Here is a 23,197-nt window from a genome sequence, read left to right on the forward strand (position 1 = left end):
CTCCTCTCCGGCGCCGAGCCCCCTCCCTCCAGGACCGGCTTGTCTTCCAGCACCCGATAGGCTAACGGCTGAGAGGGCGTCTGCCCGACTTGGCCAATGAGGAGCGTGAAGAGAGAGGGCGGCGGCTGCGTGTTAGGGGCAAGGCGGGACTTGGTGTGGCTATTGGCCAGCGCGGGTACAGACCAGAGATAGGATTGGTTGGAGAAAGGGGCACCGTGGTGGGGTCACAGCTGCACGGCCTCAGCAGCTGCGGGAGACGGAAGTGGTGAGAGTGCGGACTCGGAGGGTCGGGCGGACGCCGCCTGGGTGAGTCACCGTGCCCCGTGCATTGCCAGTCTGGGAACCGCAACGACCGCATCGTGCCTGGCCCCGCCCAGGCCCCACCGGCTTTCGTGAGCCCCGCCTTCTGTCATTTGGGGCTCCGCCTCTGAGTCTTTAGGCTCCGCCCCCAGAACCTGGTCACCTGGGCTTCCTAGCCAGCCTGGCTGCCCCCAAGGCAGATCACCTAGGTCCGGGGACCCTGCGCCTTCCAGGCCTGGTCCTTGTCTCCTTCCCTGCGTTTCTCTGAGGCTGTGTGCCAGTGGGCTGTGAGGCAGCACCTTCTGGCTTGTCTTTGCTGGCTCCCCCATGAGGAAGTGTGGGCTGTGATCAGGGAGGCGGGCAGGGCCACAGATGGAGGGTTTTATCCCCGCAGCTTACCGCGGGGCACTGTTGGACCGCTCCTGAGCTCGGATTGCAGGCATGAAAGAAAATGTCAGTGAAACCAGGGCCTCCTCGCTCCCTAAGTGGTCCAAGGAGGCCCATCCTGAAATTTCTGTTGCTTCGGCCCATTTGACAGGTACTGACTCTGATGTGTAGGCAGTGGCCTGATTCTGTTCCTGCTGTGTGTGGCCTTCTCCCACAAAGCCTGCACCTCACTTGGTGTCAGGTACTCCCAGCTGGACCTGTCCAGCCCCGCTGTCTTCTGGTCACAGGTTGTGATCCCCTCCCTCTTGTCCTCTGCTTTGGACTCTACCCCCTGTAAACAGATCAGGTGGGTGCCAGAGCATTGCTGTGGATTCATGTCCCTACCAAGGCCAAAAGTGAGTCTTGGCTGGACAGCCTCTGTCTCTTCAGAGTTGACAGTTCTTTTGCTCTCCCACAAAGAACAGCGTTTGGTATGTTTGATTTCTCTTTCTGGGTCTGGGAATCAGGAATCTTGAGTTCTGCTGAGTAATCTTTTGATGACATTCATTCCTGCTCCAGAATTTTGTGGCTCACTTCATGCCCTGCAGAGTCACTTGTTGCTTTCTCCCCATGTAGCTCCCATTGCCTTTGCAATGGTGACTTGTGGAGAGGCTGGATTCTCTGTGAGGGAGAATAAGAGTTGTAAAGACGTTCAGGAGTAGATGTGTTGCATTTGTTGATTGTATAGTGATGTTAATGGTGCTCTTTTTCTTATGTTTCTCTGTTCCCTTACAGTGAGAAGCACACAGCCAGGACCTTCACCACAGTAGAATGGTGAGTACTTGCACTTTCCTCAGACCATTTTTCTGTAGTCCCTGTGTCTTTCTGCAAGAAGCTGCCCTGCCACTCCGAGACCTTGTGCTCCAGGCTACTCTGTTCAGCAGCTAAACAGGTTCATCTACCCTGGAGTTAAATGAAGGTTTCTTTAGCTTGCAAAACATCAGCCAATATACGGCACTAGAACAGGAGGCCTCTAGACGTCTTTCTGTACGTGCTATGCCATGCTTTCCCTATACTACCATTGGCTCTCTTAGCCCTTCATAATGGCTCTTCTTTTGCTTTCTTGGGTTTCTGTTAGAAGATTTCTATTCTAGTCTGAAAAGCTGTTATTGAAAAATCCTTGTAGTACCTAGTGGGACCCTTGACTATTGTGGTTGCTATATCAGGAGTGACTCAAACTGTGGGGTTTCTCTGGCTCGAAGGTGTTACTGTCTGTTAATTATGGCAGGCAACAGTTGGCTGGATGTTTAGCAGGATAGCACCCTCAAGGTGCCCAGAATATCACTGGCGGTGAGGAGGGAGGTTGGCGGGGGCTAATACTGATCCCATATATTTTCCATTAACTATAACTGCCCTTCTCCTACCCCAAGTTCAGGAAACCCCTTAACCCCTGAGAGCTAGGAGGAGGAAACAGTGAGATAAGGGAGTGGAGAGCTGCAGGCTTTGGCTCAGACCAGGCCGGCACCCTGTATCTCTTCAGTTCTTTTAATTGTCCCCTGTACTTAGAGACAGGTTAAGGAATTCAGATGGTGAGAGGACTCCTCTTCCTTCCTTCCCTACATGTGGATGTGTGAATTATTGTTCTGGTCTCTTCTCACAAAGCCTACTGGTCCTGGCCCCCACCAACTGATAACCCCTCCTTTTTCTCTTCTGTGATACCCTGAAAAGACCATTGGCTTCAGAATCATCCTTGTCTAATTTTGAATCTGAGCACACCACCATTTAAATACCTTAGGTAAATTGTATACTTTGTCTTTAAGCCCAAGGGCTCACCAGTAGAACAGGGTAAGGCTTACATCTTGGGGAATTGAAACGGTTTTAGTTTGATAGTAAACACTTAAGGATGTAAGGTTTTTCTCCTACTCCTCCTTTCGCGCAGTCAAAACCAAAGCCTGCCTCCTGAAAGTTACCAGGCACAGGAAATGTGGGGTTCCAGCCGTCTCCTTCTGAGATTCTTGGTGACATTTTGAGCTTATCACACTGCTCCTTATTCCTTGGCCCTCTCCCCAACTCCCTCTGTCCCTCTACCCTTGGGTTTCAAGTTTTGTTTTTGCATAGCTTCTGTGGTCCATAGTTCTGGCTCTTCCGTTCTCAGCCTCAGGAAGTTCTTCAAGAACTTTCTTACCAGAAGTCACTGGATATGAAACAAGCGAGGAGTAAGTAGGGTTGGCCAAGGGGCCTTGAATAAACAAACTCAGGTGATTTCTCCTTTGGGAATGTGTAATGACCAACCTGGCATTAGACCAGTGTCCATCTAAGCGGTAAAAACAGTGGGATTTAGTTAGGCCAGGGATGTGGTGGGTGGTGGTTTTGGAGGGAAAAAAGAAAGTCTTTAAACTGTAAAGGGCATGAGGTGGAAGTAGGTGAGCTCCATCTTGGGAATTCAGTACAGGCATTGGGGGAACTCAGGAGAAGGGAGGGAATGGGGACGGATGTGTGAAAAAGAGGGTTTATATCACCGCATGGGTGTGGGGTGGCTCACCTGGGAAGCTAGGAAGTGAGAAGATGTAGGCGGGCTTGCCTTCTCACGAGGTCTGGGGCCAGCCCCACACGGTGGCTGAGGACGCCCTCCCACGCGGCCGAGGGGCTGCGGGAGGGAGGAGCCTGGGGCTGTGGGCGGGCCCCAAGGATCCGCCCCGCCTCCGCCTTCCCCGCGCGGTCTCCGGCGCTCAGCTCGCCGCCCTCCCCTCCCTTGCGCGCTCGTGCCTGAGGGCGGAGCTGGGCTCGCTCCATTGTGGAGAGGAGGGGAGAGGCGCGCGGAAGCCGCGCGGAGGCCTTGTAGCCAGTACGCTGCCTCCTGGCCGCCGCGGCTGCACCTGGCCGGCCCCGCAGCCGGGATGCAGCAGGCGTCCGGGACTGGCGGGCAGCGCAGCGGCTCCGGGGACATGTGCGCTGGCCCAGACCGTGTGTGACCATGAGCTTTACCGCCCGCGTCTCCTGCTCTATGCTCAGCTGCTTCGTAAGTGCCGGCCCCCGGGGGTCCGGGGGCCCCATCGCTTGCTCCACTCTCAGCCCCGCCCAGGGCCAGCCCTTGAGATTACGATTTCATCCCATCCCCCTTAGGGTTATCCCTGTTCTTCCTTGGTTTTACTTTCATCTTGGGGTGCCGGGAATTGTCGAAGGCCGGAATGGAAATTCTGTGACCCATCCTGGCTTCGCAGCCACTGCTCTTGATTGCAGATCTCCAGGCCCCGCCCTGCAGGAGTACATCTCTTTACCTTCTCTCCATCTTGGTCCCACCCGCTGCGTCCTTGTCTGGGGATGTGAGATGTAGCTAAAAGGCCCTCTGGGATGTTAGGGGGCTGGTCGGGGGGCACAGGTTGTCTGAACAGTCTCCCTGGCTCCAGTCCCCTTCCCCTTCCACCGCTCCATTCCTCACCTGCCATGCCAGTCCTTCTCCTTGACTGTCCCCCTGACAGCCTCTCTTCTCCATCTTCCTGCCTCTGCAGGGCTCCGTGCCTCTGCATCATTCCAGCCCTCCCTCCTCCCCCCTATGGCTTAATGCTCCTTCCCAGCTTCCCCCATCTGTCCTCTCAGATGTTCCCACCCCTTCCCTCTTCACCCCCGTGGGTGTCTGTCAGGCCTCCTCTCCTTCTCCCCTGTCTGTCCTTGGCTCTGCTGGTTCCTCCCAGGCATGTGGATCCCCTCTTCTCTCTCCCTGATGGCTGGGAGGGGAGTTACTTCTGTTTGCTGTGGGTACTCCTCAGGAATTCCCCTCAGATCAGCAAGCAGGACAGGTTGCTTGGCAGGTGGTGGGCGCTCGCTAGCAGTGTGGGTCTCACTGTAAGATAAACTCAGCTCCAGAACACATCCTTCTTTTGAGAGCATCCATGAAGGCCCTCTAGAGGCTTGGGACTGAATCCCCCAAGCCAGTCTTTGTCTCCTTCACCAACCAGATTGAAGCTTCGCTTCGGTCCCAGTAACCAGCTGCCACACCTGGTTCCTTGTCCTCATGGCAGCACTTCCATTTTCACTTCTGTTTTGTCCTTACATTAGTCTTTTCCTGAGTTCTCTCTCCTCCTCCATTTGGAAATTTTTGGTTCTACAAGAGAGTCTCAGTTCCCCTTTGGCCCTTTACTCTTCCCTTAGGCTTAATTGGGCTGAGCACCCCCTCTACTTCACTCTTCCCACCAAGCCAGATCCTTTTTCCTTCTGCTGGTGACCAGAACCTTTATAAGTGGATATGGGATGTGTGGGGGTTTATTGAGGGGAGGGAGCAAAATGAGGCCTAATGGGCCATGTGGAGCCTGGTGACTTAGGGCTGAGGCCTTTCCACAGGGTGAGGAGGGGCCCCCCAGCCTGGAGTACATCCAAGCCAAGGATCTGTTCCCCCCCAAGGAACTAGTGAAAGAGGAAGAGAATCTGCAGGTAAGGAGGAGTTGGGGGTCCAGGGTGGGTGGTGCTTCCTGCTGGGTTAAAAACACTCTATCTTCCCTACCTCTTAAAAAATATCTCCAAGGAGATCTAGTATGGGAGCTCTGGCTTCCTGCTACTTGGTCTCTGGAGGGAGGGGAGTCTGTCTGTCTGCATTATGGAGCCACTGGCCCCAGGGAAGGAAAGGCAGCTTTCCTCTACAGCTGTTGCCTGGTGCTGTTTCTGTGGAGAGGATTCTTCTGTCTTCCCTGACCCAGCTTCTCCAGAGGGGATCCCACAGATCAGGAGTTGGAGGGGGATGGAAGGGTGACTTAACTTCTGAACTGAAGGTTTCTTTGCCCTGTGGCAGGTGCCCTTCACAGTGCTGCAGGGTGAGGGGGTAGAGTTCTTGGGCCGGGCAGCCGATGCCCTCATTGCCATCTCCAACTACCGGCTGCATATCAAGTTCAAGGATTCTGTCATCAATGTGAGTTCCTGTCTTGTTCTTCCACACCCAAGCCAGAACCCTGTGAGGTTCAAGGTGGGATTGCTGTAATGCTCTCCTTGGTCATATTTCAAAAAAGTTGGGGTTCCTTTCTTTTTCTCATCTTTTGTTTTCCTGCCTCCCTCTCTCAGCTGTAGGTCTTTCTGTCTCCTTCCTGTGTTCTCCCTTCCCCTCTTCTCTCTTTCCCTTTCTCTGCTGCAGGCCCTTCTAAGGGGCACAGTGGCATTGTTGGGAGAGTGCCACTTACCTACTGTGTGACCTTGGCCAAGTCACCCACCTGAAGCTTAATTTCTTCTTTAACAATATGGTGTAAAAACACCTGCCTTGCAGGGTTCTTGTGACTACTAATTGGGATCACATATGTGGAGGACCCAGCACAATTACCAGACTCTGAACAGACCCAAAGTGAATGTCAGTTTCCTTTTTTCTGTTCATACATTAGTGTCTGGGCTGGGGTGAGGATGAGTGGTGTGGAGAGTGGGGATCTGAGCTTCAGTTTGCCCTTCCTCTAAAGGTCCCCCTCCGGATGATTGACAGTGTGGAAAGCCGTGATATGTTCCAGTTGCACATTGCCTGCAAGGACTCCAAAGTGGTGAGGTGAGAATAATAGGGCCTCACTCAGGCCCTCTGGCCCTAGTTGTGCCCAGACCTGTCTGCTGCAGGATTGTTCTGGAGCAAGAAAGGAAAATACTGCCTCACTTCTCCCATTTGGAAGAAAAGGTGAAAACCCTGTCTGGGTTGGAGGTCACTTTTTTGACCACAGTATCTTGACCTGAAGAAATGGGGATGATACTTAGCTCATTAGGTCATCGTAAGGGTTAAGTGAGATAATGTGTGTGAAAGCACCTAGGATATCTGGCCCACAGCATTCACATTGTTGGTTTGTTTGTTTATTCATTTAACGTGCATTTATTGTGCATCCTACTCTATGCCAGATTGTCCTAAGCACTGAGGATATGGCAGGGAACTAAAAGACAAAGTTTTCTGCCCTCTTGGAGCTTATATTCCGGTGGGGAGATACCAGCAGTATCTAATCAGTAAATAAGTTAAATGATGGTAAGTGTAACAGTAAAAAATGAAGCTTGGAAAGGGGATGTGGTGTGCTATGGTGATGACAGATGTAGCTTTAAACAAAGTGATCAGAAAAGACTGCACTGAAAAGGTGACATCTGAGTCAAGACGCAAAGAAAGTAACCATGTGGACATCTGGGGAAAGAGTGCCAGTCAGAAGGAAGGGTGTGAGTGCAAAGGCCTCGAGGAGGGCATGTACCTGGCATATTGGGATAATGGCAAGGAGACCTGTGTGGTTGGAGTGGAGTGCTTGTGGGTGCGGGAAGTGGGACATAAGATCTGAGAGGTGAGCAGGGTGTCAGGCTGTTGTCATGACTGGCTTTTAACTTTGAGGGAAATCAGAAACCACTGAAGAGTTTTGAGCAAAGGAATGACGTGATCTGGTTAATGTTTTATAGAATCACTCTGGCTGCTGTATTGAGAATAGATGAAAGGCAGTGGGGAGAGAAGCTGAGAGATGAGTTAGAAGCTATCGCAGTTACGCAGGTGAAAGATCATGGTGGCCTGTGCAGAGTGGTAGCAGTTAAAATGGTGAGAAGTAGTTAGATTTTTGAAGATAGAGTTGACAGGATTTGCTGACAGATTGGATTTGAGAGAAAGAAGTCTGGAATGACTCCAAGGATATTGAAAGACTACACAGTTGAGAGCCTGTCCTGTGCTCAGGTCTGTAGGATGATGGTGCCCTTCCCTTCAAAGAGGTTAAACTCTAGATGCTGAAGGAGCATGTGGCAGTATGCAATAGAAAAACTTCCTGTTTAATACTCCAAGCATCTTCAAAGAGGAGGGGATCTGTGGAATAGAGTAGGCTGCAAAGGCTTTGAGGAAGAGGTGGGACTGGAACTGCCTTCAGAGTGTTAGTAGGATGTTGCTAGTCTCCGAGAGGAGACATTATCAAGCAAAAGTGAAAAACAGACAGTAATGATGTCAGCAGGACTTCTGCCTAGCAGACAATGTGTGTTAAGGAGTCATGGGAGATAATAGAAGGAGTAGCAGATATTCACTGCCATGTAGTAGTATTTAGATTTGATATGAGAAATGTCAGGGCCCCATTAGAGGGAACAAGTATATATCCAGGACAAAAGATCTTGAGAATTGTCACAAAGATAATTTCTCTTGGGTGTTGGCCAGTGTCTTTGGTCCTCCCCAAGGTTCCCTTGCCTTACCTCCTGCTTTGCAGTTTCTTCTCTCTGTAGCCTTCCTGTGACCATGTTTTTGACTCATATGGCCCCAGTGTACACCTGCCTCTTGTCTTACTCTGTGGCTTCTTGCCTGGCAGATGCCACTTCTCCACTTTCAAGCAGTGCCAAGAGTGGCTTTTGCGGCTAAGCCGGGCCACAGCGAGACCTGCCAAGCCTGAGGACCTCTTTGCCTTTGCCTACCACGCTTGGTGCCTGGGGCTGATGGAGGAGGACCAGCACACCCACCTGTGTCAACCAGGTGAGGCCAGACTGTTTTCTTGGGGAGACTTCTCATCTCTTCGTTCTCATCCCTCCTCTGCCCCTGGCCTTGGTGCTGTTGGATGCTGACAGGCATGGGGGCTATGTTACAGGAGAGCATATACGACGTCGGCAGGAGGCCGAGCTCACAAGGATGGGCTTTGACCTGCAGAACGTCTGGAGAGTCTCACAGATCAACAGCAACTATAAGTGAGAGGGCGCGGTGGGTGGGAATCAAAAGACCAATCCAGACTCAGACCTCCATGTATGGATAAAGCACCGTGTGGGCATAGCTCCTGACTCTGTGAGGGAGGGGGGCTGGTCCCTTTTCCCACAAAGCCATCCCTGGGGACCCTGTTGTCCCATGTCTTAGATCAAGCTTGGTAACTCTGTCTGCCTCTTCTCAGATTGTGCCCCAGTTACCCCCAGAAGCTGTTGGTTCCTGTGTGGATCACAGATAAAGAGCTGGAGAACGTGGCTTCCTTCCGCTCCTGGAAGCGGATCCCTGTGGTTGTGTACAGGTAGGCAGTGAGAACCAGAAGTAGGGAGGACTTGTATTATGCTATAGAAAGAGTCAGAAGCGGAGGTTAGCTGGGAGTTGGCACCCTGCAGTGAATGAAATAATCATGAAACAAAAACCGCTTCAGTTTTTTTCTCCTAAAGATGAGGCTTTTGGAGAGTATATTCACTTTGCTTTTTTTTGAGGGTTGGTCTGTATGTGTGTGAATGTGTATGGGTAAAATTTTGCACTGGAACAGGACATGGTAAACTGGTCTGCGAAGCAAATACATGGCTTGTGAGCTATGCATGGTTTTTATGTTTTTTAAGGGTTCTTTAACAACAGTGAAAAAAAAAAAACAAAAATGTTTGACAAACTGGCTGTGACACACAAAACAGAGTATTTATTGTCTGGTTCTTACCAAGAAAGTTTGCTGACCCTGAACTAGAACGTGGTGGGTAGGATAGGGTCAGACAGGTAGCCATGAGGTATGGAGTTGTTCATGCTCTGGGCTCAGGCTTATCCTGCTGGGTGTCTTTACCTGGAGCAGGTGCTGTGCAAGGTGATGAGCAAGGTCACCTTGGAAACACTGAGCCTAGTTGAGAAATGTGTGTGACAGGTCTTTGTAAATTGTAAAGCCCTCCAGATGTGTTAAGGGTTTTTGGTTGCTATAATCATGGCCGGGATGAACTGGTAGCCCTGTTGGCTCCGAAGATCTTGGTCTGGTCCCCTGGCGTCTTGGTGGTAGGCCACCGGGGGTTGGGAATGCCAAGGGCATGATGGCTCCTTCTGTTTTGCCAGGCACCCACGCAATGGGGCTGCCATCGCCCGCTGCAGCCAGCCTGAGATCAGCTGGTGGGGCTGGCGCAATGCTGATGATGAGTACCTGGTCACGTCCATTGCTAAAGCTTGTGCCCTAGATCCGGGGACAAGGGCCACTGGAGGCTCCCTCGGCACCGGGAATAGTGATGCCAGCGAGGCATGTGACACTGACTTTGGTAAGGTGTGGGCAGTGCTGGCCCCCTGGGGAGCAGGCCCCCTCCTTGGCCTCATTGGCTTCCAGGGAGCCCCCAGTGAAAAGATGGGAAACAGATGACAACACACAGGTTGCCTGGGTCCCCTGCCTTTTGGGAGACTGTGGTGTCTGAGGGGGTCTCTACGTGGTCTTCTCTTGTGAAAGGGTATGCTTCAAGGTAGGGTGAGGCTGGGCAGCTGGCTGACTCAGGGTCTCCTCCCTGCTGCGTACCCAGACTCCTCCTTGACTGCATGCTCCGGAGTGGAGAGTGCAGCGGCCCCTCAGAAGCTGCTGATCCTGGATGCTCGGTCCTACACGGCGGCAGTAGCTAACCGGGCCAAGGGTGGAGGATGTGAATGTGAAGGTACTGCTGTCATCCCAGTGTTCAGCCAGTCTGCCCGGGTGGCTTTGGTGAAGAGAGGGCGGGGGCAGCTTGTGTGGTGGGGAGAGCCAGACAAACCTGGCTTGGAATCAGGATGCTGTCACTTTCATTTACTTGCTATGACTGTGATTAAGTTGCTTAGTCTGTCTGATTTTATTTTCTTATCTGTAAAATGGGGATGACACGTGCCTGGCAGATTTGTTGGGATGATTAGAGGTTATGTATTATAAAATTATTAGCACAGAGCAACTACTGTGTTGAGAATATACTATATATTGTTATTACCAGTAGTACTACAACTATCATTTATCATTAATATTACTACTACTAATATATGGCACCTGAGCATCCAGAAGTAAAAGGGTGATCTCGATGTCCAGACTATATTTGGTTCTCATCTTAGAGTGTTCTGCCCTGACAGGGAAGCTGTGCCAACTAGGACCACTCTTATCCCTGTTTCCAGGACATGCTCTTAGGCTCCACTCTCCTCTTTTGCATCTACAGAGTACTACCCCAACTGTGAGGTTGTGTTCATGGGAATGGCCAACATCCATGCCATCCGGAATAGCTTCCAGTACCTCCGGGCTGTGTGCAGCCAGATGCCTGATCCCAGCAAGTAAGTGTTCCATGCTCTGATTCCATCTACCCTCGTCTCATCCCTTACCAGTACTCCTTTCTCTTGGAGGATTTGGTGGGGAGATGGGAAGAGGATGAGACCTGAGGGCTTGGGGGCAAGTGGCCATTGCAAGTAGTACTTCGGCTCAGCCAGCACTTCAGCACAGCTGCAGGACATTGGGTTCCATTTGTGTGGATCAGTTGTCCTGCTCAAAGAACGCAGTGTGTTCTTTCATCTCTTCTGGCCACCTCAGTGCTCATCTTCCCTGTCTTTCTGCTGGGTGTCTCTTGGCAGAAAGGCCAGGTGCTGGCCCTCTTGGCTTCAGCCCTCCTCACTTGGGACTTCATTAGGTGGGGCTGGCCGTGGTGGTGGAGACTCAGGTTGTCACCTCGATGCCATTAGTAACTGAGTTCATTTCTGCCCCCATGTAGCTGGCTGTCAGCACTGGAGAGCACCAAATGGCTGCAGCACTTGTTGGTGATGCTGAAGGCAGCTGTGCTCGTGGCTAACACAGTAGACCGGGAAGGCCGGCCTGTGCTGGTGCACTGCTCAGACGGCTGGGACCGGACGCCGCAGATTGTTGCCCTGGCCAAAATACTTCTGGACCCATATTACAGGACACTGGAGGTATTGAGAGCAGTTGGGTGGGAAGGAAGAAAGGGAAAGGGGCATGGTGAAGGTGTTAAGCCTTCTGGGTCTGTCTTGGGGGTCTTTCAGTAGAGGACATCAGTGACTTTGAGTACTTTTCAGGATCAGTCCTGTCCTCTGAAGCTGCCAGCTTCTTGCTTTGGGCATCCCCTTGGGAGTGGCATACTAGCCTTTCCAGAGAGGCCCTGTGCTTGGACTCTCTTCTTTGCAGGGCTTCCAAGTATTAGTAGAGTCTGACTGGCTGGATTTTGGGCACAAGTTTGGAGATCGCTGTGGTCACCAGGAAAATGCAGAGGACCAAAACGAGCAGTGTCCTGTGTTCCTGCAGTGGCTTGATTCTGTTCATCAGTTGCTCAAGCAGTTCCCCTGCCAGTTTGAGTTTAACGAAGCATTTCTGGTAAGTCCTAAAGCCTGGGGCTCAGGTGGGTGCTGCGGGGGTGGGGGGGATCCCCAGGTGCAAGCTCTCTTGGCCCTCCAGGTAAAACTGGTGCAGCACACGTACTCCTGCCTCTACGGCACATTCCTGGCCAACAACCCCTGTGAGCGGGAGAAACGCAACATCTATAAGCGGACCTGCTCTGTGTGGGCTCTCCTGCGAGCTGGCAATAAGAACTTCCACAACTTCCTTTACACACCGGGCTCAGACATGGTAAGTCCGAACCTTTGTCCTGTAGGTGTTCCTGGGAGACTAGGCCAAGTCCGTGCAGCAAACATAGGGTCAAAGGCTGGCGGAAAGAAGAGGGACCTGGAACATCTCCCAAAACCCTAGCATGGTGCTGTTTCCTCAGGTCTTGCATCCTGTGTGTCATGTCCGGGCCCTGTACCTCTGGACAGCTGTGTACTTGCCAGCGTCGTCTCCATGCACACTTGGCGAGGAGAGTGTGGATCTTTACCTTTCCCCGGTGGCTCAGAGCCAGGAGTTCTCTGGCCGCTCCCTGGACAGGTAAGAGGAGTCCTTCTTGCTCTTTCCTCTCTCCTCTCTCCACTAGGAAGGCAATTGCTGCTTCATGTCTTTCTTAAATGCTGTTCTCTTTCTTTTATGAGATACTTAAAAGCAACTTCTTGAGTCGGTTGAGAATCTTGGCCCAGGCTTAGAACTAGCCTGGAGTGCACTCTGTGTTTTCAAGGTCCTCCCTTAAAATAAGCTTTGTTACCTTCATTCCTGGACTGTTATCTCCCAGTGTGACAGAGCAAGCAGGGGAGAGGAGAACAGAACAGGAAGGACTATTTTAAGAGAGTTTGTGGGAATGATCTTGATTTATGTTTACTGATAGAGGTGTTGGGTGCTTGCTATCTTAGTAGTAACCTTTACTTGTTCAGTATGTTCAGCATTGGCTTCCAGAAGCATCTCTCAGGGAGGTGGGCTCCCAGAAGGGGGATGGCCTTGACATTACTCCCTCAGAAAAAGGCCAGAATTCAAAGGGAGAAGTAAAAATTAGTTATCTTATGGCTGAATATTCGGGGTGAAGTAGAATGGAGGTTAGTTAAATTATAAGAGTAATATATGTTTCCTTTTTTTAAAAGTCCAATAATATAAAAGTAGAAAATGAAGATCCTCCCTCCCTGATCCTTGTCCCCACAGGTGTCAGCTGCTAACATTTTGGTGCATGTCCTCCCAGATGTTGATCTCTACATAGATACATCCACCTTATCATATGGAAAATGTTTTAAAATACAAAAACAATCACATTCTGCATACTGTTCTGCAAAGCACTTTTTACTAGATTGTCACTGCATGACAGCATATATGAAGCTGCTTTATTGTTTTAGTGGCTGCATAATAGTCTAAAATTAGAGTGTATCATAATTTATATAACCAGTTTCCTATTGGTCATTTAGGTGATTGCTATTGTTTTTTTTAATCATTACAGGGAATACTTCAGCTAACATCCTTATATGTGTATGCCTTTTTCAGAAATTGTGGTAAACTACACATAATATTTAACATCCGAACCATTTCTAAGTGTACAGTTCAGTAGTATTACCTTTGTATTGCATTTATGCTAGTATTTCCGCCAGATAAATTCCTAGAAATGAAAATCCTGGGTTCAAAGGATACATGCATTTCAAATTTTGATCTTTGTGTTTTGGTGGAAGATTTTTAAAGTTAAAATAATTTACATGATTGGTTGGATATTATAAAGGAAAAAAAAACCCTTCCCCCAAATTATTGGTTTTAGGATCTTGGGAGTGAGTCCATGGTTAAGGGCCCATGGATAGGCTTCAGGAATTCTGTGATTTTTTTTCTCCTTCCCCATACAGTGCAGAATTTGGGTGTAAGTTTATATGTAAGCTTACTTTTCCAGGGAGATGGGCCATAACTTCTTATCAAATTCTCAGTAAGTTCTGTGACCCATTTAATAATCATTGCCTTAAGTCAATATCGAAGTTTACACTTTGATAAATATTTCTTTAATACCTACAAGTTGCCTAATACTGTACAAGGTTTTATGGAGTATACCAAAGAAGATACTGATCCTATCTAAGATGTTTTTTAAAAGCTGTAAAGTAAGACATAGGACAACTGGAGAACAATTTTAAGTCAGCATCTAAGTAAATAAGAATGTGTGTAGTTCAAAACTGTTGGAGAAATAAGAAATAAGAAAGGGGTCATTTAGTTTACTCAGAAATGTTTTCTTGGAAGATCTGGCAGGAACCTTGGCTTTTTTGTGTCCCTAGTATCTCACTTAGGGCCTGGTGTTTTAATAAATGCTTTATTAATAAATGCTTAAATGAATGAACAAATGAATAAAATGCTTAAATGCTTGAATGCATTTAATAAATGCTTAAATGAATGAACAAATGAATAAAATAAATGGAGTTGTGAGTTTGGTAACTAGGTTAGAAGAGAGCAGTCCAAAGGAATTGGATACGTGATAGTTAAAAAAAGAAACAGAGGAAGCTGTTTGGATCTGGCAGGGCCTGGAAAGGGGCTATTCTGAGAAATAGAAAGAAATTAATTGAGGGCTATAAACATTACACTGAGGAGTTTATGTTGACTCAGTTGTAAGTCATTGTTAGGAAGTCACTGTGACCTGGTGACAGTGGGATTTTGTCAGGGGAGAACTAAGCAGTGAGCACAGTATTTGTAGGCACAGAGACGAGGAAGCCCTGTCATAATTTAGATACGAGGGAAGGAGTCCTTAGAAAAGAAAAAAGATTAAATTTGAAGATGTTGTGGAGAAGTCATTAGCAGGCTGTGGAGTTGACTGATTGGACTGTAGAAGTGATGAGTTAAAGAGGACCAATGGCAGGTCCCAAGTCTGGGGTTAGAAACCAGGATGCTATTAGTACCCCCTCCAGACATTGAGAAGTTAAGAAGGCGAGTCAGTATGGGGAGAGAAGAGATACAGGCAGGTCCGGATTAGTTGACGACAAAGAGGAGTATTGTAGGCAGTTCCAAGATGAAGAGTTGGATATGGAGAAATAAGTAGTATAAAAGTTTGAAAGGAAATTTTTTTTAACAGCTGACCTGACTTACTCTACCTTTCCCTACATTAAAAATGTCCTACCTGCATTCCACTTCTTCCATTAAAGCCCAACACATTCTTCTATTCTGAGCTCAGATCCTTCCCTCTCTGTGTCACCTTCTCTGCTCACCCACGCTGGATGAGTTCCCTTTTTGCTGTGAACTCCTCAGACATTATTGAGCCTACCAGCATCATTGATTAAACCTTTGGTGTACATGGGAATGAGCTGTGGAGGATGGCAGACTCTAGATGTTGTTAAATCTGGGTGAAGAGTACATGGGGGATCTTCATAGTTTTCTCCCTACTCTTATGTTTGAAAGTTCCCATAATAAAAAGGAGAACAAAAAGAAAGAAGGAAAAAAAAAACAAAGGTGCCTGTGGTACTTTTTAAAATTCCTGGGTCTCACTCTTGCCATTCTCAGTCAGGAGGTCTTGAATGGGTCCTCGTTGTCTTCGTATCTAGAAGATCCACAGGTGCTCCTGATGTACACTCAGTATTGAACCTCACTCATCCATTTCATTCAGTTGGTACCTAGCAGTAGAAACTTATTAAATTTTAAGCTTATTCTTTCATTCCTCAAATTGTTTGGCCCTCAGCTGGTGATTCAAGTAACACGCAGTACTGCTCTCAAGGCACTTAAGCAGCGGGAGATAGTAAGAGAACAGTAGGTGCTGTGATGCAGGATAGTGCTGAGCAGAGTGCTTTGATGTGGGTTATTTTGTTTCATCTTCATGAAGGCTGTTCAGAGGTACGTTTCTCTCATAGAGGAGGGATCTGAAGCTTAGCGAAGTTAAGGTCACCCAGCTAAATGTTTGCCAGGCTGGGATTTGAGCCCTGGCTATGGGACTCTAGAGACTGTAATCATAACCATTGCTAGTGCTTTCCTGGAATTTCATACCAAAGGGGAAAAAATCAAAATTGATCACAAAAGTAAAATCAAACACAAAACTACTCTAAAAATATGTAAGTTTCAAAAACCAAACAACACTTAAAAAACTCAGTTATATTGTAACTCTACCTTTGGGGGATTTTTCTGCACAGGCTGACCTGAGTCTCTGAAGACAGGCGTCCACGTAAGTCTCCACTGTTTCCTGGCAAACTTCTTGGAAGTTTTCCTTGCTGTAAGGACTTGAACTGTGTTAAAAGTCAGGGTGGCCATTCTTGAACATGTACCCATTTGGTGTGCATGAATTCCTGTAAAGCTCTGTGAGTGCTGTGTACTACGGGAAGTTCCCGTCATGACCTGGGACTCAGAGGAGCACGCTGCTGCTAAGTGGGCACAAACAGTGCATTAGTTACTACTGTGAAGGAGGAATAATTTATAATAAGTTATAAAAATAAGGAGTCATGTGTGTAGTCATTTTAAAAGTTTGTGTTTGGTTGCCTATATTTTGAATCCTTGTAGCAGTTCTACAAGGTATGATTTATTATCATTTTATAGAGGAGGAAACCAAGCATCTGAAAGGTTAAATAACTTACTCATAGTCATATGGCTAATCAGTGTCAGAGCCAATGCTGTCCAGCTCCAAAACCTGTCTTCTTTCTGTCTTACTGTGTGTGATAGAGGTGGACATTAGGTCTGAGGCTCAGGTGTGGTCCTTGTCAGCATAGAAGATTCAGATGATATCAACAGAGAAGGCGGTTGAAACGTGGGAGTGTTTGAGATTGCCCAGGAAGATTGTGTAGGGTGGGGACTGATGAGAGCTGAGGACAGATCTGTGTTCTTGAGGACAGGGTTCATGTCCTATGCTTTTTGCAGAATAGATTCACTGCAGTGAACCTTGGTTATTTGTAATCTTACATGTTGTTATTTCTTGTGAACTCAAGCTTTGATAACCTGATTGTATATATATTTGAGGTGGCTGCATTTCCTGACCTGGAGGTGTTGTTTGTCACTCCAGATTACCTAAAACCAGATCTATGGATGATCTTCTTTCTGCCTGTGATACAAGCAGCCCCTTGACTCGCACATCCAGTGATCCTAACCTGAATAACCACTGTCAGGAGGCCAGAGTAGGCCTGGAGCCCAGGCACAGCAATCCCGAGGGATCAGAGGAAACCTTTGTGGACTCTGGGATAGGAGGGCCTCAGCAGATTGTAGGAGAAATGGGTCTTCCAGCCCCTCTGCCCAGCAGCCAGAAAGACTCCTTAAGCAATAAACCTTTCAAGAGTCATAAAAGCTCTTCTCCAAGTTATAAACTGCTGAATACCACAGTGCCCCAGGAAATGAAGAGCAACACCCCTGAGCCTGAGATCAAAGTCCTGGAAGAGACTAATAAACCAGCTCCAGACCCTTCTGCCCAGGATGATCTGGGTAGGACTTTAGGTGGCACAGAGGAGCAACCTGGACATTCTCCTGAAAAAGAAGCTGTCAGTGCACTCTCTAAAGTCATTTCCAACAAGTGTGACCGAATTTGTGGTTTTCCTGAGTCTTCCCAGGACTTCCTTACGGGCGCCCCACAATGGGCCCAGCTAGACTCTGTGCTTGGTGTGCCCTCCAGATGTGCCCCGGATCACATTCTGGGAACCCTTTGCAACCTACCGAGTGCTACTTGCCAAACTCCTCCAGACCTAAGCACTGATTTCTTTAGTCAAGATCCCCCAAGTTCTGTGGGAAGTATCTACCACCAGGAGCAGCCCAGTTCTGTGCCAGATCTGATTCTTGGGGAGGAAGACACTGGCAAAAGAGGGAATACTAGGAACGGGCAGTTATTAGAAAATCCTCGCTTTGGGAAAGTGCCATTGGAATTGGCCCGAAAGCCAATTTCTCAGAGCCAGATCAGTGAGTTCTCTTTTCTAGGGTCCAACTGGGACAGCTTCCATGGGATGGTGACTTCATTCCCAAGTGGGGAGACTATCCCTCGGCGGCTGCTCTCCTATGGCTGTTGTAGCAAGAGGTCAAGCATTAAGCAGATGCGGGCAACAGGGCCCTGCTTTGGGGGCCAGTGGGCTCAGAGAGAAGGAGTGAAGTCACCGGTCTGTTCTAGTCATTCCAACAGTCACTGTACTGGTCCAGGAGGAAAAAACAACCGGCTATGGTGGCCTGGTCACCGAAAGCAGGTCTCCAGCATAAAGTCTGTTCCGTTGAGCTGTCCTTCTCCAGTGCCTCCTCTTTACCTGGATGATGATGGACTCCCCTTTCCCACGGATGTGATCCAGCACAGATTACGGCAAATTGAAGCAGGGTACAAGCAAGAAGTGGAACAGCTACGTCGACAGGTGCGTGAGCTTCAAATGAGACTGGATATCCGTCACTGCTGTGCGCCTCCAGCAGAGCCCCCCATGGACTATGAGGATGATTTTGTAAGTATTCACCTACTGCCATCCAACCATTCATTTATTCTACCCATCCAGCCTTCCATCCATTCTATGTTGATTCATTGTGTACTTTCTATGTTAGGTGGCTTAGCTGTAGGATGAAAGACAGTCCCTGTTCTCAGGTTGCTCACAGTCTACTGGGATGTTCTTAAGTTTAGTGATTGAGGAAAGCCTCGGGTGTTGGGGTGTGCGTGGAGTGAAAGGTCAGGGAAAGCTTTTCTGAGAAGCTAATGAGTAAGCTGAGTGCTGAAGAATGTGTCATATTTAGGTAGGCAGTGAAAAGAAAATACCATTTGTAGAAGCATGGAGGCAATAGGTACTCTTGAGGTGGTGGCTTGAACAAAGGGGTAGGACAAAGGCCTGTCCTGCACACTTGTGCTGGGACCATGAGGCGGGGAGTTGGGTAATGTGGTAAGAGGTGGTATTGCAGAAGTAGATGGGGATTGAAAAGGTCAGCTTGAGTTCCCTCCTTGTATGGATACTTAACACAGGGCAGTAAAGTTTTTGGCCAGTGAGTAACATGATCAGATTTGTGTTTTAAGAATACTGCTCAAGCAATAGTATGTCAAGTGGATAAGGCAGTTGAAACCCAGTTGAGGAGGCTGGTTAGGATGTTCGGGAAATCCAAGTGAGAGATGGTGAGGACCACATAGACTTTGCTGTGTCTGGTACAGCAGTCATTGGGGAGTTTCTAGGTGTCAGCTTCTTGCCCATAATATACACAGGCACTTCCCTTCCTCCTGTTAAGACACTCCCACTTGCCTGCTGCCCACTTCTTGGGTTGGGATGGTCAGGCTAACAATTTCTTATTATTAAGGTGATGAGTTAAAAGAGGAGTTAAGGGCCAGATGGTAAATACTTCAGGTTTTGTGGGACATACGGTCTCTGTTACAGCCACCCAGCTCTGCTGTTAGAGTGCAAATGCAGCCATAGACAATATGTGAATAAATGAGTGTGACTGTCTTCCAATAAAGCTTGACTTACAAAAACAGGCAGTGGGCTAGATTTGGCCTTTGGGCCATAGTTTGTGAAGCCTTAGTTAAGAAGGTAACAAGAGAAATATTCTTTACACTCTGAGATAGCACATTGGTTAGGAGCATCAGTTAGAAGCTGGAATAGTAGGTTCAAATCCCAGATTTACTACTTAGTAGCTCTTAACTTTCTCAGTGGCTTAGTTTCCTTATTTTTAAAGTGGGGATAATAATAGTATATATCATAAGATTGTTGTAAAGAACTAAAGTTCATGCATGTAACACATTCTGAGCAGTGCCTGCTGATAATAGATGTTAGTGATGATGAAGATGATGTTGTGATGCCTTTACCTTCCCTTCAGACATGTTTGAAAGAGTCGGATGATAGTGATACAGAAGATTTTGGCTCTGACCACAGTGAAGACTGCCTTTCAGAAGCAAGCTGGGAACCTGTTGAGAAGAAAGAGACAGAGGTATGTGTCTTTAGGTGACAAAGAGACAGGCAAATATGTGGTGACTACTTAGGTGAGCCAGTGAGTTCTCATGTTTCTTAGAGATGAGTGATGTGCTCTAGGATCAGCTCCCCCAGATGAGTGTCTTCTTTTTAGGCAAGTAGTGGCTAACTGTAATGACAGTCATTTTCTCCTGGGATGCTTTTGTCATTGCAATATTGCCCTTCCACCTCATTGACAAGGACCTGGAATCTTCCCTTGTGCCTTCTGTTAGGTGACCCGGTGGGTTCCAGATCATATGGCGTCACATTGCTATAACTGTGACTGTGAGTTCTGGTTGGCCAAACGGAGACACCATTGCAGGTAAGATGCTTTATATAATTTGGTATGGCTTATAAAGCAGGAGGTACAGATTCATGAACTAAATTGAGTTAATATGACAGTGGAGACATACTACTTTTGTTTTCCCCCAACTTTTCCCTTTAATTACTCATGGAAGACCCTTTAGAGTATCATCCTTTCTCAGTGTATTGGCATTCTTGATGAACTCTTTCATCTTTGTGCTTTGGCAGAAATTGTGGGAATGTGTTTTGTGCTGCCTGCTGCTACCTGAAGTTGCCCATTCCTGATCAACAACTCTATGACCCAGTTCTCGTCTGTAACTCATGTTATGAACATATCCAAGTATCTCGTGCCAGAGAACTCATGAGCCAGCATCTGAAGAAACCCATTGCTACAGCTTCCAGTTGAATGCCAGAGATGACCTGTCCAGTTGTAGTAGGTTTGAAGGGAGGATCTGCTCCGGGTTTAATTTTGAAGGTTCCTTGGTGTGGCTCACAAAATTGCAGAGCTCAAAGATACTGTCTTGAGAAATCTTCCTTGGTACCATGAGACTGGAGCAATTTGGCAGGAGGTCCTCTACCTGGGAGACTCTCACCTTGGGGGTATGGTCCCAATCCAGACCCAGAGTCTGGAAGCTTAATGTTGAGTTGGTGACTCTGGCTTCTTTCCCTGGGGGTCACAAGACGATAATTTCATTGATCCTGCCTGATGATGCGTGCCCCAGACAGCAATAGAAAGACATATATGTATAACCAAACTCCAAGGGATAACCGGACTCATTGCTCCTTCATTTTGAAAAAGTATATAAGATAGGAATTCTTACCCGATTTGAAGTGAACTGTACCCTGTACCCCTGTGCTCTGTGTCTGTGCATGAAGGCTCAGTCTTTAGAGGCACTTCCTCTAGTTACATTAGTTCTGTCTTTCTGTGGAGTTTGGTTGAAAGACTGGTTCAGCAAGTGGAGCTTTTGCTGTATTTTTCACTTGGCTCATGGGCCAGCATCAGTGAATATTCAGTTTAGGGGGACAGTTCTAAGGAGTGAGACATTTTTGGGAGCAGAAGAAAATTCTGCTGATGTTCAGTCCTGGCAAAAATCAGTTTTTTGAGCTGTGAAGGCAATAGTCTCTGTTACTCAATGGCAGCTTTTGAGGTATGCACTGTGAAGAATGAGAAGGGAAATGCAGAAATTATCCTTGTGAAATATTTGCTGATTATGCCCTCCCCTTTGCGCCTGACTTCCTAGTTGTCCTGGTGCTAACACAGGAGCTACACCTTGATCCTCTCCTGGCATGAAAATAAAGCAGTGTTTATTTTTGTTGTTCCACCGCCCACTTCCCTCATGTTATACTCCCCTTGGCTGCTCCCTCCTCTGGGTCACACTGCTTCTTATCCTGAACACTTGACACCTTGAGGGTAGAATTTAGTGTTTGGTTTTTACCTCCTAGAATATGCTGTTTGGTATGTGAGGGTTTCAGTACAAATGCTGCTGTCTATTTCTGTGCACTTAATAATGGAACCCAAACAGAAGAGAAAAAAGCCTTGATACCAAAATTGAGAGAGAAAATGTGTCCATTTGGACCAAGTGTTGTTTTTTTTTTGTTTTTGTTGGTTTTTTTCTTCCATCTTAAAATATGTATGTACCAGTGGCACTTAACCAAAAGATACAGTGATAAAGCCATGTATTGTGGTTGGGACAGATACAGTCTCCTTGACCTATAATGGAACCACTAGGATTTTCTTTATATGTTTTCCTTAATCCATTGATGTATAGAAGGTAAATTATATTTAGGCTTATCCTGTTTGAAAATTGGTAGCTGTCTGTGTAATTCTACTTTCATATTGCTTCCTGGAAAAAAAATTTTCATTCAGAAATAACTAGGATGTGCATTTAGAACAAGAATTCTTATTTGTCCTGACCTTTTCTTTAGTCCTACAGAGAAGCATCTGTGCTTTTTATACTTGCCGTGATGTAACCTAAAAGGTTTTGACGTATTTAGGTCAACCTAGCAGAACTTTTTATCGTTTAATGGAGATTTTGTGTCTGGGAAATTCCTGAGATCATTGAAAAAGTAACAAATTATTCCTTGTCTCTGATATGTAAAATTCTTCTAAGCATTTTCTCAATCATTAAAACTTACTGCCAGTTCTAAGTGGCTTCTTAATTTCATTGCATTTCACGCTGCCCACTTTTAGGGGACATTCAAGGAGACTGTATCTGTCTACTTTGTGTAGCTGTTTTGAGGAACTGTTCCATCAGTGAACATACTGCATTGCCTGGGAGAGAGACTGGGCTCTCGGCTCAGATGTATTCATCAAATACTCCTTTCAGAGCTCTTGTGGGTGTAAGTGACACGATGTGGCCAAAAACCCAAACTGTGCAGTTGCGTTGTGACAAACATGCAATGTGCTGTAAAAACTCAATACAATTTAAATAAAATCTCTATATTAGTGCTGCTTTGTTGGGTCTCTTTATTCATCTTAATTTCTAAGAAAACTTAATACTCATTTTTTTTTTTTTGGACCATGAGAAAGAGCTAAAACATACCCCATTCTCCCAAACATTTCCATTTTTTAATGGACTCTCTTTTTATCAGCTCCTGTTATATTCTTATATATTGATAGGATAGGGATGTATTCTTAAGGATATTACAGAATCCTATCCCATCTCACGTGAGGTTTCACTTTAATGCCCAAAATTTCACCAGCTGGTTGATCAGGCACACAAGCCTGTACCTACATTCTACTGAGGCCCCCTGGTAGGTACCTAGTTCTCACCCCACCTTGAGTAAACTGTCCTGAGCAAAGTACTGGAGTAAGAGTATATTTTTTAAAAATACCATCTAAACAGTGAATTTGTTCACTGGAGACCTCTACTACCACCACCACCTTCTTTTGGAGAGATGAGCAATTCAACTGTTGGTGCTCAGGTTTAGAAGTTAGGCCCTTTGTTCTCTAGAAGGGCTGCCTTTGTGTTGCCAAGTGCACACTTTCTGAATTCTAAATCCCTGAGGGCTGGCTTCGGTGAAATACACAAATCTCAGGATTCCACCTGGGGTGAACCTGGGCTCATTTCTTGCGGGACTTCACGCCGCCACCCAGCGGACTCGGAGGGAGGATGGCTGCCTTCCACCGCGTCCCCCGCTGTTGCACGTGGCCTGGGTGACGCGGCGTCGGGCGGGCCGGCTTTCGGCGCGTCCAGCCGCGCGGCGGGAACTCGAAGCCCCATTGGCCACGTTGGAAGCTGCGGCGGAAGGTCGTGCGCCAACGGTCTCCAGGCCCGCGCGGACCGGGCGCTGGCAGGAGGGGGCAGGGCGCAGCGAAGGCCAGGGGAGGTGGGGATCGAGAACGGGGTGAGAAAGCTGGGCTTGCGGGGCGAAGCCCAGGGCCGGCGG

At 47.6% G+C, this 23,197-nt stretch overlaps 1 protein-coding gene across 4 annotated transcripts; it reads left to right on the plus strand.

Annotated features, from left to right (window-relative positions):
- Positions 1–171: 171 nt before the first annotated feature.
- Positions 172–22,255, plus strand: MTMR4 (myotubularin related protein 4). 4 transcript variants are annotated; one of them, XM_036879861.2, is made up of 19 exons: positions 172–306; positions 1,462–1,500; positions 5,005–5,094; positions 5,450–5,566; positions 6,099–6,181; positions 7,932–8,092; positions 8,205–8,301; positions 8,499–8,612; positions 9,392–9,588; positions 9,841–9,969; positions 10,492–10,603; positions 11,035–11,230; positions 11,463–11,648; positions 11,730–11,900; positions 12,040–12,194; positions 16,624–18,025; positions 19,374–19,484; positions 19,738–19,826; positions 20,036–22,255. In XM_036879861.2, exons 2-19 carry the CDS (start codon positions 1,498–1,500, stop codon positions 20,211–20,213), a joined length of 3,591 nt encoding a protein of 1,196 aa, XP_036735756.2. In that variant the 5' UTR covers positions 172–306; positions 1,462–1,497; the 3' UTR covers positions 20,214–22,255. The 4 variants fall into 4 exon arrangements, with proteins under 4 accessions (XP_036735756.2, XP_036735758.2, XP_036735757.2 ...); XM_036879863.2 differs by lacking the exon at positions 172–306 and adding an exon at positions 375–392; XM_036879862.2 differs by lacking the exon at positions 172–306 and adding an exon at positions 443–838.
- Positions 22,256–23,197: the final 942 nt, after the last annotated feature.

This window comes from Manis pentadactyla, chromosome 4 (assembly GCF_030020395.1).
Source record: "Manis pentadactyla isolate mManPen7 chromosome 4, mManPen7.hap1, whole genome shotgun sequence".
Taxonomy (NCBI): Eukaryota; Metazoa; Chordata; class Mammalia; order Pholidota; family Manidae; genus Manis; species Manis pentadactyla.

Excerpts from the sequence above, each read along its gene's own strand:
- MTMR4 (XM_036879860.2), top strand. The coding sequence starts at position 3,641 with ATGAGCTTTACCGCCCGCGTCTCCTGCTCTATGCTCAGCTGCTTC. Across the intron at positions 8,613-9,391 it reads ATCCCTGTGGTTGTGTACAG|GCACCCACGCAATGGGGCTG; the intron begins GTAGGCAGTGAG and ends CTGTTTTGCCAG. Across the intron at positions 19,827-20,035 it reads AAACGGAGACACCATTGCAG|AAATTGTGGGAATGTGTTTT; the intron begins GTAAGATGCTTT and ends GTGCTTTGGCAG.